Source organism: Myotis myotis, unplaced genomic scaffold, assembly GCF_014108235.1.
Source record: "Myotis myotis isolate mMyoMyo1 unplaced genomic scaffold, mMyoMyo1.p scaffold_m19_p_11, whole genome shotgun sequence".
Lineage (NCBI taxonomy): Eukaryota > Metazoa > Chordata > Mammalia > Chiroptera > Vespertilionidae > Myotis > Myotis myotis.
Window position 1 is genome coordinate 67253600 of NW_023416315.1, and position 14829 is coordinate 67268428.

General features: G+C 40.4%; 1 protein-coding gene across 2 annotated transcripts; it reads left to right on the forward strand.

The window, feature by feature from the left end:
* Positions 1 to 3334: 3334 nt before the first annotated feature.
* NDUFA5 (NADH:ubiquinone oxidoreductase subunit A5) lies at positions 3335 to 13716 on the forward strand. 2 transcript variants are annotated; one of them, XM_036328807.1, is made up of 5 exons: positions 3335 to 3462; positions 3713 to 3757; positions 4352 to 4468; positions 9382 to 9447; positions 13549 to 13716. In XM_036328807.1, exons 1-5 carry the CDS (start codon positions 3442 to 3444, stop codon positions 13648 to 13650), a joined length of 351 nt encoding a protein of 116 aa, XP_036184700.1. In that variant the 5' UTR covers positions 3335 to 3441; the 3' UTR covers positions 13651 to 13716. The 2 variants fall into 2 exon arrangements, with proteins under 2 accessions (XP_036184700.1, XP_036184701.1); XM_036328808.1 differs by lacking the exon at positions 3713 to 3757 and having other exon boundaries at positions 3350 to 3462.
* The last annotated feature ends 1113 nt before the right edge of the window (positions 13717 to 14829 follow it).

A 14829-nucleotide genomic window follows, 5' to 3' on the forward strand; every position in this document is an offset into this window, starting at 1 on the left:
ACAGGAGTCTCCCATCTTCTTGAGTTGCTGGCACTTGAATAAACCACTTTCCTTCTCACCAGTGATGCTTTCAGCATTATCTGGTTTGAAAAATAGGGTATTTCCTCCCAATCCTAATGGGGTGTCCTGTATCTAATCTAGTGCGTCCAAGTAAGTATGTCACCTTTGTAGGAGCAAATGATATATCAGGTGGTTTCTTTTAGTTGCATAGTTTCTTTACATTTTGTATGTTATATATTTTGTGGGGTGTTATATATACATCCAGGAACATGCGTATCTTTAAAATGCCATCAATACATCATGCACATTTGTTAATATATATTGAATTGTCATTGTCATTGATATAATATATATTGAATTGTCATTGTGGATAATTTAAATACGAGAAGTTGGAAATTATGATGAAAGTTATGGTAAAGTCTAATTCTTGGGCAATATTAACTGGAAAGGTTATATCCCATGGCTCATGTTTCTAGGGACAGCTATCCTAAATGGAAGAGAGGAGCATATGATCAAACTAATCTATTAACCAGTGTTAGTTTATAGTAACAAACATACTATACAGTGGCTTATATAGCATAAAAGTGTTAGCTCACCCATCAAAGGCTAGAAGTTTGAGATTAAGTTGTCAGCAGGGTTGGTTTCTTCTAGGGGCTGAGAGAATCTGTTCCATGCTTCTCTTCTAATTACTAGTGGTTTTTTTTGTTTTGTTTGTTTGTTTGTTTGTTTGTTTTTGCAATCTTTGGTGTCCCTTGGCTTGTAGAAATATCATCCTGATCTCTGCCTTCATCTTTTCATGGCATTCTCCCTGTATGCATGTCTCCCTGTCCAAATTTTCCCATTTATAAGAATATCAGTCATACTGGACAGGGCCCACTCTAATGACCTCGCCTCAACAAGTCACATCTGCAATCACCATATTTCCAAATGAGCTCACATTCTGAGGTAGTGGGATTTAGGACTTCAGCATATGAAGTTGAGTGTGGACATAATTCAACCCATAACACTCAGTTATAGGTTTTAACATATCTTCAACTAGTATTTGAAAACTTATTCGCCAAAGTGATTATACCAATTCACCCCCACAAGAAGTGCATGAGTGTTCCTGTTGCTCCACATCCTTGCCAACACTTGGTATTGTCTGTCTTTCATTTTTGTCCATAAAATGGCAATAAAATTATATTCCATTTACTTAATTATTAGAGAGCTTGAGCCCTTTTCATGTTTATCGAGTGTTCCTGTTTTCATTTTTGTCAATTGCTTTTTAATTTCTTTTGCCTTTTTTTCTATCATATTTACTAAAAACATATGTATTGAATGCCTATTATGTACCAGATATTATTTTAGGCACCTGAGATATGGTAGGACATAATTTCCATTCACATATGGTTTATATTCTAGGAAGGATGATATAAAAATCCAACATAAGGTAATTAGATAGCATACTAGGTGATAAGGGCCGAAGAAAACTAAAGCAGAACCCTGGCTGGTGTGGCTCAGTTGGTTGGGTGTCATCCTGTACACCAGAAGATTGCTGGTTCGATTCCTGGTCAGGACACATGCTTGGGTTGTGACTTAATCCCTGGTGGGGGGCTATGCAGGAGGCAGCCAATCAATGTTCCACTCTTGCATCATGGGCCTTCCTTCCCCTGGCTGCTGCCACCACCTTCACTCCGGCCAGAGCCACCTTTCCACCTTCGTTCTAGCCCGGAGCAGAATGCCTTTCCACCTTCCCAGGCTGCCCAGAGCGGCTGGGGCAGTGTGGAACACCTGCATCATCACCATGGTGAAGACGCAAGCATCCATCCCCACCCTGGCCGCTCAGCGCCTGCATATGCAAATTAACCCACCAGCTTTGTTGGGTTAATTTGCATACTCACTCCTGATTGGCTGGTGGGCATAGCAAAGGTATGGTCAATTTGCATCTTTCTCTTTTATTAGTGTAGATATTTCTTTTAAAAGAAAAGTGAAGTAGAGTAGAAGATAAGGTGTGCTTTGTGGTGACTTGCAATTTAAGATCTCAGGGCCAGATCAAGCCGTATGGAGAAGGTAATATTTTGCAGAAATACTTGAAAGAAGTGAGAGAGTCAGCCATGCGCCCAACTGTTGGAAGGATTTTTCAAGAAAAGGTTGGAAGAGCAGCTACCTGAGTAGGGAAGGAGAATGGGAGGTCAGGTCTGAGAGGTGAGGGGCAGAAGGGGCAATCTTGTGCAGAACCTCATAGGTGGGTGTTAGGACTTTAGCTTTTACACTTCAGTGAAAAATCATGGGGGGATTTTGAGCAAAGTGCTTTCTAAAAGCATTCTTCTAGGTACTAGGTTGAGTATAATAATACCAAAATTAAAAATTAACAGCAATCCTGTGTGCGGTGCTTTGTTCCATGCACTGAGCCAGGAACTTTACATGTATTAACTCATTTATATTAACTTTACATATAGTAACTCATTCCAGACAGGCGGGGAGACCTGCTCAGGTTATTAGTTCTTTCTCACTGATTTATAGAAGTTCCTTACATGTTCTAGGTACTGCTTGTCTTTCGGTGATTGTATGTGGTTGCAAATATCTTCTGCCCTTTTGTGGGGTGTTTATTTAAATTATGACTTTTGCTATTCAGAATATATATATTTCTTTCTTGTGCTTTTCTCTCATTAACTTTTTAGTAAATGCCTTCTTTAACTCAAGTCACCCACAACTTTTGGCTAGTTATTTCCTCTTCTACCTGCTACCATGACACTTGGTACAAACCTCTTTTGGAACACTAGCATGACCTAGCCTTGCATGTCTTCATCATTGTTCTATGAGTTCCAGGCTGTGGGATCCTGTCTTACAAATTATGTCCAGGAACTAGCATGTGCTCAATAAATGTTTGTAGAGGTCGGTGGGGAAATGATAAAATGATGACTGCTTCAGGGAGTGAAATGGAGAAGAGAGGGGTTGCGATGGGAAACGCAACTGCATGCTGCAGTGCCGCGGCTCAACATCCCGAGAACACTGTTACCCTCGCACGAATTAACCTTTGCAGTTCAGCGATCACCGGGAGAGCTCCACGACCACCCTCATTTTACTGCCCCACTGTGGGGGGACGTGCAGGAATTCGCCAAAGGGGAAGCAGAGTGCCGGTTCCTAGAATGGCTACTCTCGATATTTTAGTTGCTTGGAGTATTTCCCTCCACCTTTGGGCAATGGTCCGCGGTGGAAGGGCCAGGAACCGAAGGTGAGGCACTGAACACAAACCCTGGCCGCCACCCGCCGGGATTAGACGCCGGCATACGCACTGCGCGTGCGTCAATTTTCCCTTTCGGAGCAGGCGCGGCATTGGCGGTCCTGAGGGGGAGGAGCCAGGCTGTTTCCAAGGCGACGGAGTGGCGGCCTCGGTGGTGGATTGAGCGGGTCTGGACGAGCTTCCCAGAGGGCTGCGCGCGCCCGGCGGTCGGCGCTGTCATGGCGAGCCTGCTGAAGAAGGTGAGGCGGCGGAGGTCACTGGGTTCGGGCTGTGGGGTGGTCAGCCCGACGGGCCCGCGTTCGGCGGGTGGCGGAACCGGCGCGGGCGGGCTGGGCGGGGCGTGGGCGCCCGGTCTGCTGGGCCCTCGGGAGCAGAAGGGAGCTCGGGGCGGGCGGCACCGAGTGGCCGGGGGTTGCGGCTTTGCTCTGGCTCAGCGTGGGGGGCGCGCGGAGTGGTCACCGGCTTGAATGGCGTGTTGTTTTTGCGCAGACCACCGGCCTCGTGGGACTGGCGGTGTGCGAGACGCCGCACGAGGTGGGTACCCCTGTCCGGCTTTCTCCTCGCGTCCCCGGGGACCACGGCAGCCCGCGACCTTGTTCCCCGGAAGGTGACTGCGACGGCGACGTTTCCAGCCCAGAACCACAGCTCCTCCTCCTGAGCCCCTGAGAGTTGGCCCAGTCCCACAACGATTTTCCTTAAATTGTAAAAGAGATCGATAGGAGATCAATGGAAGGACTTGTGTGCATGCAAATAAGCATAACCGATGGACGCAAGGCACGGGGGGCGGGGTGAGGGCGTGTGCGGGGCGGGGGTGGGGGGTGGGGGGGTAGGCCGCGGGAAGGTCAATGGGGAAAAAAGGAGACATATGTACTACTGTTTGTAATACTTTCAACAAGAAAATAAAATTTAAAAAAAGAATAGAAAAAAAATAAAAATCATTATCTATCTATCTATCTATATATGAAATAGATAGGACATAGACATGAAGAAATGACAGCTAACGTGAAGTGGTTTTTTAAAAAACAGTTGTCTTTTTTTTTTTCTTTAAGCTGTGGAACTTTTTAAAGTGTCCCATTTTGATTTTTGGTGGTATTTTAAAACAGACATTTGTATGATTTGTCTTTTCAGAGGTTAAGAATATTGTACACCAAGATTCTTGATGTTCTTGAGCAAATCCCTAAAAATGCAGCATATAGAAAATATACAGAGGAGATTACAAATGAGAGGCTGGATATGGTGAAAGCGGTAAGTAGCGGACTTAATTTTGCTTGCTTGGATTTATGGTATCCACGGCAACATTTAACAACAACAGAAATGCAGTTGCTTATTTTTTGCATATTCTGCTCACTTTTCTCTTATTTCTCTTCTTTTTCCTTCCATGCTTCTCTTCCATCCTTTCTCTTCCTTCATTCCTCAAACACCTGCTTACTGAGAGCTTTCTATATGCAAGGCCCTATAGATGCTGGAGTAAAGGAATAAGATCAAGTCCGTTTCCTAAGTAACACTGTGCCTGTTTCTTTTACCTCTCTTTCCTACCCAGTCCTTTATTGATCTTTCATTTTTTACATCAGTCTTTTAGATACATCAATCTTCATCCTTTTTTTCTAGTTTCAGAGGAGAGAATGAAAACAAAACAAAAAAAAAGTATGTTGTGTTTAAAGAAAACTGTCAGAAGCAACTCTTTCAAAGTGCATTGTTGCAAAAAGGACTACATTAGTCACTTAACTACAAAATTTTATTGCGCATTTCAAGGACTGAATGTCTGTGTCCCCTTAGAACAGCCGTTCTCAACCTGTGGGTCGCGACCCCTTTGGGGGTTGAATGACCCTTTCACAGGGGTCGCCTAAGACCATCGGAAAACACATATATAATTACATATTGTTTTTGTGATTAATCACTATCCTTTAATTATGTTCAATTTGTAACAATGAAAATACATCCTGCATATCAGATAGTTACATTACGATTCATAACAGTAGCAAAATTACAGTTATGAAGTAGCAACAAAAATAATGTTATGGTTGGGGGTCACCACAACGTGAGGAACTGTATTAAAGGGTCGCGGCATTAGGAAGGTTGAGAACCATTGCCTTAGAATGTGTATGTTGAAGCCCGATGAGGTTCCTGTGGCTGGAACCTCTATGGAAGTAATAAGGTTACGGAGGTGATGTGGCTGATGCTCTGACCCAGAAGAGTTAGTGTCCTTAGGAGAAGGGACACCAGAGTGCTGCATGAGGACACAGTGAGAAGGTGGCTCTCTGCAAGCCAGGAAGATAAGCTTTCACAAGAAACCTACCCGGCCAGACCTTGATCCTGGACTTTCAGTCTCCAGAACTGTGAGAAAATAAATTTCTGTAGCTTAAGCCACCCAATCCATGGTATTTTGTAAGGAGCCTGAGCAGACGAATATAAGCAGGTAACAGCTTCCAAATCAAAGGCTCTAGACCAGTGGTTCTCAACCTTCCTAATGTCGCAACCCTTTAATACAGTTCCTCATGTTGTGGTGACCCCCAACCATAAAATTATTTTCGTTGCTACTTCATAATTGTAATTTTGCTACTGTTATGAATCGTAATGTAAATATCTGATATGCAGGATGTATTTTCATTGTTACAAATTGAACATAATTAAAGCATAGTGATTAATCACACAAACAATATGTAATTATATATGTGTTTTCTGATGGTCTTAGGCAACCGCTGTGAAAGGGTTGTTTGACCCCCAAAGGGGTCGCGACCCACAGGTTGAGAACCGCTGCTCTAGACAGTAGACCACTGTTGATTCTTTTATACCAAACTATATTACATTATTGTCAAATTCCCACACTAGCACTTCATGAACTTTTGCAGTTATCCAAAATTATGTTCATAAACTCCAAAAGTAATTGACATATATGCAATAAGTAGTCTAATGTAAAGAGCTTTTATCGTTTCCTTAGGTATACAACAAAACAATGCAATTTGATGTGGAACTTTTAGCTTGGTAATTGTGGAATTAATTTAATTGTGGAGACTAAAGTCTCTAAAGGGGAAATTAGCATTTCTTTTAATTTTTCTTGAGGACAATGGGCTTATATATTTTTTCCCATTACAGAGTAAGAAATTTTCCTTTTTCCTTTCATAAGGTGAATGTCTTCAACTCTTATTTTATTCTTTCTCTTCTTTCCTTCTCAGATAGCCTTAAAATGTAGTTATATTCTATCTTAAAAGAAAAAGAAAACTTTTTATATTTTCCTTTACTTTTGCCCTGTTTCTCTTTTCTCTCATAGCCACTGTCAAGTGAAGAATAGTTCACTGTCATTTCTTTCACTTACTAGTTCTAAAATCGTTTTCCCTGGCCTGTGTTGTTTCAGTTGCCTGCCTTTTAACTGATTGGTCTGTGTATAGTCCCATTCTACATTATTGTATATCCTACACTGCCAGTACAGTGATATTTTTCAATATGTGAATTACAGTGTCTTTCTCCTTAAAAACTTTACCATGGTTTTCTGTCAGTGTTGCTCAAAGACTGAGTTTATAGGTTTATGCTGAGCTGGCTGGGGAAACAACTTTCTATCCTTATCTGCATGATTTTGATGTACAGTCAGGTTTGGAACCACTGGCTTACATGATCAAATCCTTGATGGATGGAAGGCCTCCAAGGTCTGGCTCTAGGTTATCTTCCCAATCTTATCTTACCATTTCCTGTTTTGTGAGCTATGCTCAGCAATACCACACTGCTGACAGTTACGGGAATTCCAGGCAACTTTATTCTTGTCTCCCCCCCCCCACCTTTCTGGAATGCTTACCTTCCTTATCTGTCTGGAAGTTCTTATTCAGTCCTCAAGATTCATTACCTTCTCTTTGAAACGTTTTCTTACATCCCTGAGTAGAGATTGACAGCTTCCTTGCTTCCATTGTACCTATCACGCCGTGTTTTATTTATGTCTTCTCAACTAGTCCATAAGTTACTAATGAATGATGATTGCATTCGTCTTGTATCCAAGAACCTAGAAAAGTACCTGGCACTCATATAAGGTCCCTCAGAAATGTTTGTTTATACCAAAGGCTAAATACAAATAGGCTAAAAACAACCCCTTACATTACATAATAGTTATATTGCTGATTCCTGTTTTTGGTTAAATTACCACAGATTTTTAACTCCCCTTAAAGCCACGCAGAGTCTCCGTGAATATTGCTATGACTGTAAAGTATCTATTTCCTAAGCTTAAAATGGAAATAAAAGTAAATATTTTTACAGATTATACTAGGGAGTTAGTAATAGCATATTGGTGTAAAGCACTGGTTTGTAGCCTGTTCAATGATTTCATCTCAGTTCTGATACTAATTTGCTGAATGACTTGGCATATTGTCCATATTCTCTGTCTCAATTTCCTCATCTATAACTTGGGTATACTAATATCAACCCTGAGCACTTATTGTTAGGACTGAATGAGGTAATTTATGTAAAGTGCTTAACGCAGTTGCACGTGGTCCTCCCTAAAGAGATCGTATACAAGGGAAGATTTGCACAGAAGTGAAGGAACAAGCTGTGCAGATACCCTGGGCTCACCAGCAGATGCCCTGAGACAGGACATGCCAGTTCCTGTAGAGAATATTTTTGTTCTTCTCCCGGTCTTTATTCCATTTCTGGGCAACCCCTAACCCCCCCCCCCCCCCACCACCACCACCATATCTATACTTATTTACATATGTGTGTAGAGGACATGGTTTTTGGTTCTCAAAAAACTCAGTCTATTAGAAAATAAGTAAATATATGTCATGAATGTACTATACTAGCATTCTTTTTTTTTTAAAGACTTCTTTTGTTGAAGGATTTATATACATAGAAATGTGCAGAAATCATGAATTTTCACAAAACCATCACAACCAGCCCATGTTAACATCAAATCAAAAGAGAGGACATTTCCAGAACACCAAAATCCTCTCTTGTTCCAATTAGTTATTATCCTCCTAAAGATAACTATTCTGACCTCTGACATCACATACTCCTTTTGCTTTGGTTTTGAATGGAACCATCAGCATGTACTCTTTTGTGCCTGATTTTTTTCGCTTACTATTAATTTTGAGAGAATCATTGTTTATAGTTATAGTTTGTTCATTCTCATGGCTGTATAGTATTATATTCAAACATTGTAGTTCATTCATTCTATGATATGTGGTCATTTGGATTGTTTGTAATATGAAGCTGTGATTTGTGCTTCTTTGAATTTTCTTGAACATGTCATTTGGTTAACATTATGCATTTCTTTTTTTTTTTAATATATTTTTATTCAGAGAGGAAGGGAGAGGAAGAGAGAGATAGAAACATCAATGATGAGAGGGAATCATTGATTGGCTGCCTCCTGCATGCCCCCCACTGGGGACCGAGCCCGAAACCCAGGCATATGCCCTTGACCAGAATCGAACTCAGGACCCCTGAGTCCACAGCCCAATGCTCTATACACTGAGCCAAACCAGCTAGGGCTATGCATTTCTTTTTAGTTTACACCTAAGAGTGCAATTCTGGGTCATAGATTAGCTACTATTTTTAATGCTAATGGTGTCAGAGGAAATACAGGAAATAATAAGAAAATAAAGTGGTATTTTAAAATCTATATTTTAGAAAGACTGAATTAGGCATCATTTTTTTTTAACTCTTTATATATATATATATATATATATATATATATATTTTTTTTTTTTTTATTGACTTTTTACAGAGAGGAAGGGAGAGAGATAGAGAGTTAGAAACATCGATGAGAGAGAAACATCGATCAGCTGCCTCCTGCACACTCCCCTCTGGGGATGTGCCCGCAACCATGGCACACTCCCCCGACCGGAATCGAACCTGGGACCCCTGAGTCCGCAGGCCGACGCTCCATCCACTGAGCCAAACCGGCTACGGCTTTTTTTTTTTTTTTTTTTTTACTCTTGATAAACATGTCAATACATGTTTAATAATATTAAGATAGAAAAACATTAAAACAGAAAGATGAAATCAGTTTCCACCAACTATTTGATAAAAATTAGTAAGGGTATGATGAAAGAAAAATTAATTACATTTGTTATAGCAAGTGCATTTTTTGTATATGAGTTTTTAAATTATATGATATTGAAACATTCAGCTATTGTGTTTACATATTTTTCTGTTTTGTTTTTTTTCCCCTTAAATTATAGGAACCAGATGTTAAAAAATTAGAAGACAGGCTTCAGGGTGGCCAAATAGAAGAGGTGATTCTTCAGGTAAAGAAAAAGTTGAATATATAGACGTTTGGCTTCAAAAGTTCAGAGACATAATGTATTGAGGCATGAAACTGACATTCCAGAAAGAAAGGAAAACTAAATTGCTTTTATCAACTCATCAAACATAAGACTAATCACAAGTAGAAAATACTTCTAATATATATAACAGTTAAATATCACTGATTATAACTTGAATTTATGAGGCTTCTATTAGAAGTTTGGAGTTTTATATTCTTTAAATATAATGGTCATGTTCTTATTAGACTTTAGTTCAGATTAGTTACACAATTTTACTGTTTCTTGAATAATTTTATCTTTTTAGGTACAAATACTTTCAAATTTTAATGGATTGGTAAGAATACTACAATTTTTAATTACATTAGGGAAATGATGCCCCCCCTTTTTTAGTTGTGCATTTACCCCCCAATTACTAGTAAGATTAAATGTTAAAAACAGTTTTCTTATATTTCATGTTCTATAAATTATTAGTATTTAAGAAATTTTTTAATTGCTTTTTTAGAGAGAGACACACATTGATTTCTTGTCCCACTTATTTATCCATTCATTGGTGATTCTTGTATGTGCCCTGACTGGGGATCAAACCCACAATCCTGGCTTATCTGGATGACACTCCAACCAACTGAACCACCCAGCTAGGGCAATGATTAATACTTTGTTGTTGTTAATCCTCACTTGAGGATATTTTTCCATTGATTTTTAGAGTGGAAAGGGAGGGGAAGAGATAGGGAAACATTGATGTGAGAGAGATACATTGATTGGTTGCCTCTCATATGAGCCCTGACCAGGGCTAGAGATTGAGCCTGCAACTGAGGTACGTGCCCTTGACCAGAATCTGACCTAGGACTCTTCAGTCTGTGGGCCCACACTCTATCCACTGAGCCAAACCAGCTAAGGCGATATTTTTATTCTATAATTTTTTTTACATATTTCTTTGAGAGTTGTTTTAAAATAAAAGAGATACTAACCTTAATCTTTTGCCATATTGCCTAAACATTTTTTTTTTAGCCTGTTGTTTTGTCTTTTGACTTCAATTGGATATTATCTCCCATATGTAGAGGTTTTAAACATTTTTATTTGGACAAATAATCCTCCCTCTATATACTCCCATGTCTTTCTATTATGTGAGTCTTATAAATATTCAGTTCTGTTTCATTTATTTTTTACATTAGAGGCCCGGTGCACGAAAATTCATGCACTGGGGGCGCTCCCTCAGCCTGACCTGCCCCCTCTCAAAGTCCGGGAGACCTCAGGGAATGTCCTACTGATGGCTTAGTAGGGGGGCGGGCCTAAGCCGCAGTCTGGTCTCCCTCTGCTGGAGGCGAGGGGCCAATCATGGGAAGCCACTGCCTCCATCACCCTCTCGCTGCTGCTGCTGCCTCTGGCCTCCCTCTGCGGGAGGCGACTGGGCTGATCGTGCCACTGCTGCTGCCACTGCCAGCCACCGCTGAGCCTCGGCCCGGCCCTTGCAGCAGCTGCCGCCATGCCAGCTGCGGCTTGCCTGGGCTTGAGTCTCAGCCTTGGCCCTTGTAGCAGCTGCCGCCATGCCATCCATGGCTTGCCTGGGCCTAGGTCTCGGCCTCCGACCCCCCAGGCCTGGCCGCACTCGGAGCTGGGAGGAGGTGGGACTCCCAGGCAGGCTCCGTGCCGTGCCTGCAGCATCAAGACCAGCCACGCCCACCTGCGCGCGCCCTTTGTGCACCCAGCCATCTTGTGACGGTGTGGCGACTACTTAGCCTTTTATTTGTAAGGATTTTTTTGAATTTTTCAAAAAGGTAATCATTTTTTCTTAAGTTTTCTTGCCTTTTATCAAAGGATAAATAAGAGGAAATGTTTGAAATTATTGTAGATTAGGGAAGTATTTAACTTTAAAAGCATTGTTAGATGGCTCCGTTAAAAGAAAAATAGGGCATTCAGACAGCTTTTGATGAATGTACTGTTTCAGTCATTAGAGGCCTATTTTCCTGGCCTTTCTGTTCATTAGCATAAGGTACTAGATGTAGAGTATGGGAACTTACTGGAAACTTATTATTATTGTCCTCTTCCTAATCCTCTTTCTTTTCTCCCTGATTTCACTTTGATCATGACTTTAGTTGATAAATTATCAAGCAATTATAGTCTTATGATACATTAAGTATTTTTAAGTCAGTTCTGCAGATCTGCACATTTTCATGGGCAATATAAGGTTAATATTTCTATATAATTAAAGGGTAATATGCAAATTGACCCTAATGCCAGAACGACCGGTCGCCTCCTTGGCAGCACTAAGGATGTCAGTCAGACATCCCCCGAGGGCTCCTGGGCTGCCATCGGGAAGTCTGACTGCCACCTAGACCCGATGCCCCGGGGGGTGAGCTTAAGCTGGCAGGTGGACATCCTCTGAGGGGTCCTGGACTGCGAGAGGGCGCAGGCCGGGCCAAGGGACCCCCGCCCCCAAGTGAACGAATTTTTGTGTACCGGGCCTCTAGTGTTTTATATAACCCAATATATCTAAAATATTATTGAAATATAAGTATTATAAAAAATTGAGATATTTTACATTCTTTTTTATACTGAATCTTCAAAATTTGATGTGTATTTTAATACGTGCAGCATATCTGAATTTGAACTAGCTACATTGCAAGTGCTCACTCAGTAGTCACATGTAGATAGTGGTTACCATATTGGACCGCCCATTCTAGAGCTATAGTAAGAGAGGGATGAGGGAAGGATAGTGTGTCAGAAGCTAGAGACGAGTGAAGCAGTGGGCTACAAGGGCTGTATGCAACTGGGTCCAGCTCTCTGAAATAAGGCTGGCTTCACTGATGGTTAGAGCTGGATGGCCTCCCCACACTACGGTGCTTTGGGGGCATAGAGAAAGCATGAATATTCAAGAGACCCAGATCAGGGAAATGGCCATCCTAAAGGATATTTTTAATCAGTATTTATACTGTTTTCTTATTTCAGCCTTGATAAATACTTCTACCTCCAGATTTCCTTCAGTCTACTATTTAACTCATTGTCTATATACTTTTTAGACTGTTGCTGCTAAACATAGATTGGCTGTTTTGAACCACTTGAGAATTATAGCTTCTGCTAGGATGAATCTAAGCACTTATTCTGTTTTGAATTCCTTCCATGACATCCTGACAAGTGTTTGACAGTGTTCTTCTAAGTTGGCCAGAGTTGTCATAGGTCTCTTTGTTCTAGAAAAAATGTGAAATAATAAGATACATAAAATATATTTGTTAGATGTGTTATGAATTGTATTTGAAAGGAAAAAGCGAATGTAACAATCTGATTAAGGAAACTAGTTCAATCAAAAATATTTTTGTGTGCCTACTGCATTCTACATTCCATAGATCACTGTTTTACAGACTGGTCTCAAGTGATTATGGGTCATGAAATCAGATAGGTGGGTTGTATCTAGTACTTAAAAAAATACAACAGAGCATGGCTGGCATGGCTCAGCGGTTGAGTGTTGAACTATGAACCAGGCATGTGCTGGGTTGCAGGCTCAAGGGCCATGTATAAGGCAGCTGATCAATGATTCTCTCTTATCATTGATGTTTCTCTCTCTCCCTTTCCCTTACTCTCTGAAATCAGTAAAAAAAATTGTTAAAAAAATACAATAGAATATAGAGTGTATCACAGCTAGTAAATGTAATATTTTTTTCTTTGAGTTATATGTGTGTGTTATAGATCCTTAGTAAAATTTTGTTTTTACTCTGGACTGTGGTGAAATAAAATTTGAAAGCCATTGACATCAATAAAGAGACATACTTTTGCTTCTCAAAGAATTTGTAGTCTAATGGTGAAATAGACAATTAAGATAAAAAAACTCACCAATTAAACTTTTGAACTAGAATCTAATATCAAATTTTAATCAAATAGAAGAAATAAAAATCTATTCTTTCTTACTCTTGGTAGTTACATAACTGACAGTTAAGGTAATATTAATTAATAATCAACATTTGATAAAACAGCTTATTAGGTACGACTATGAAAATAGTAGCTCTAGTAGTTATATTTTAGCTATTAGCTATGATAAATATCTATGAAACAGTATAAGCAAATGATTTTTAAAAAATATTTTATTGACAGGCTGAAAATGAACTAAGTCTGGCAAGAAAAATGATACAGTGGAAGCCATGGGAGCCTTTAGTGGATGAGCCTCCTGCCAACCAATGGAAATGGCCAATATAATCATCATCAAATAACGTGTGTGTTGAAGGGAAAATGATGTGATTAAATGTTCTGTTATATCAAAAATGTTTCCATATCATTGACATCTTAGAATCAAGAAAACTGATAACGCAGAACGTTTTTAGGAGACTTGTAAAAACTGATAATTATGGTAACAGGGACTTGCAAATCAGTTTTTGTTAAAGCATTCAAATTGTCCTATATAATAAAACCCTAATAGGCAAATCAACCGAATGGTGGAACAACCGGTCACTATGACATGCATTGACCACTAAGTGGCAGATGCTTAATGCAGAAGCTGCCCCCTGGTGGTCAGTGCACTCCCACAGGGGGAGCTCTGCTCAGCTACAAGCCGGGCTGAGGGCTGGGAGTGCAGCAGTGGTGGTGGGAGCCTCTCCTGCCTCCTCAGCAGCACTAAGGATATCCGACTGTGGCTTAGGCCTGTTCTTCGTGGGGAGCGGGCCTAAGCCTTCAGTCAGACATCCCCCCTGGGCTGCCAGAGAGATGTCTGACTGCCAGCTTAGGCCTAATTCCCCAGGGAGCGGGCCTAAGCCTGCAGTCGGACATCCCTCGAGGGGTCCCCAACCATGAGAAGGCACAGGCCAGGCTGAGGGACACCCCCACACACACACACACTCCCCACCCCCGTGCACAAAATTTCATGTACTGGGCCTCTAGTTTCAAAGATAATATATTTTTAAATAGAGGTTTTAGAAAGATTTGAAAGTTAATTGGAAAAATTCTTACATGTTGCTTAAACAAATGTATAGGTCACTATTTGAAGTGAAGTAGCAAGAGTAAAAACCATTAAATTAGAATTGATTGTACAGTTGAGGAAATTGATTTGTATTTGAAAGAAAGATTTATTTACAGTGGTAGTTGGAAAACTTTTTTTGGGGGGGGTCTCATTTAAGGGAGTTAGGTTTCTGGTCCTTAACCAAAGTACATCAGAATAGAAAGAGAATTTCTGTACAAGAAGAGATATTAAGAGTTTCTAAAGTTTATCTGGCATATGGATAGGCTTATTTTCAAAACATCTTAGTTGTTATGGTTATAACTTCCAAGTGAAATCACTAAGGAGTTTTTACTAAGTTTCCAATATGAGGTAGTTGGTTTTCAGACAACATAAAGCTGTTCAAGGAAAAAAGTGATTGATATGTTTAAGGGTAAACAAAAATA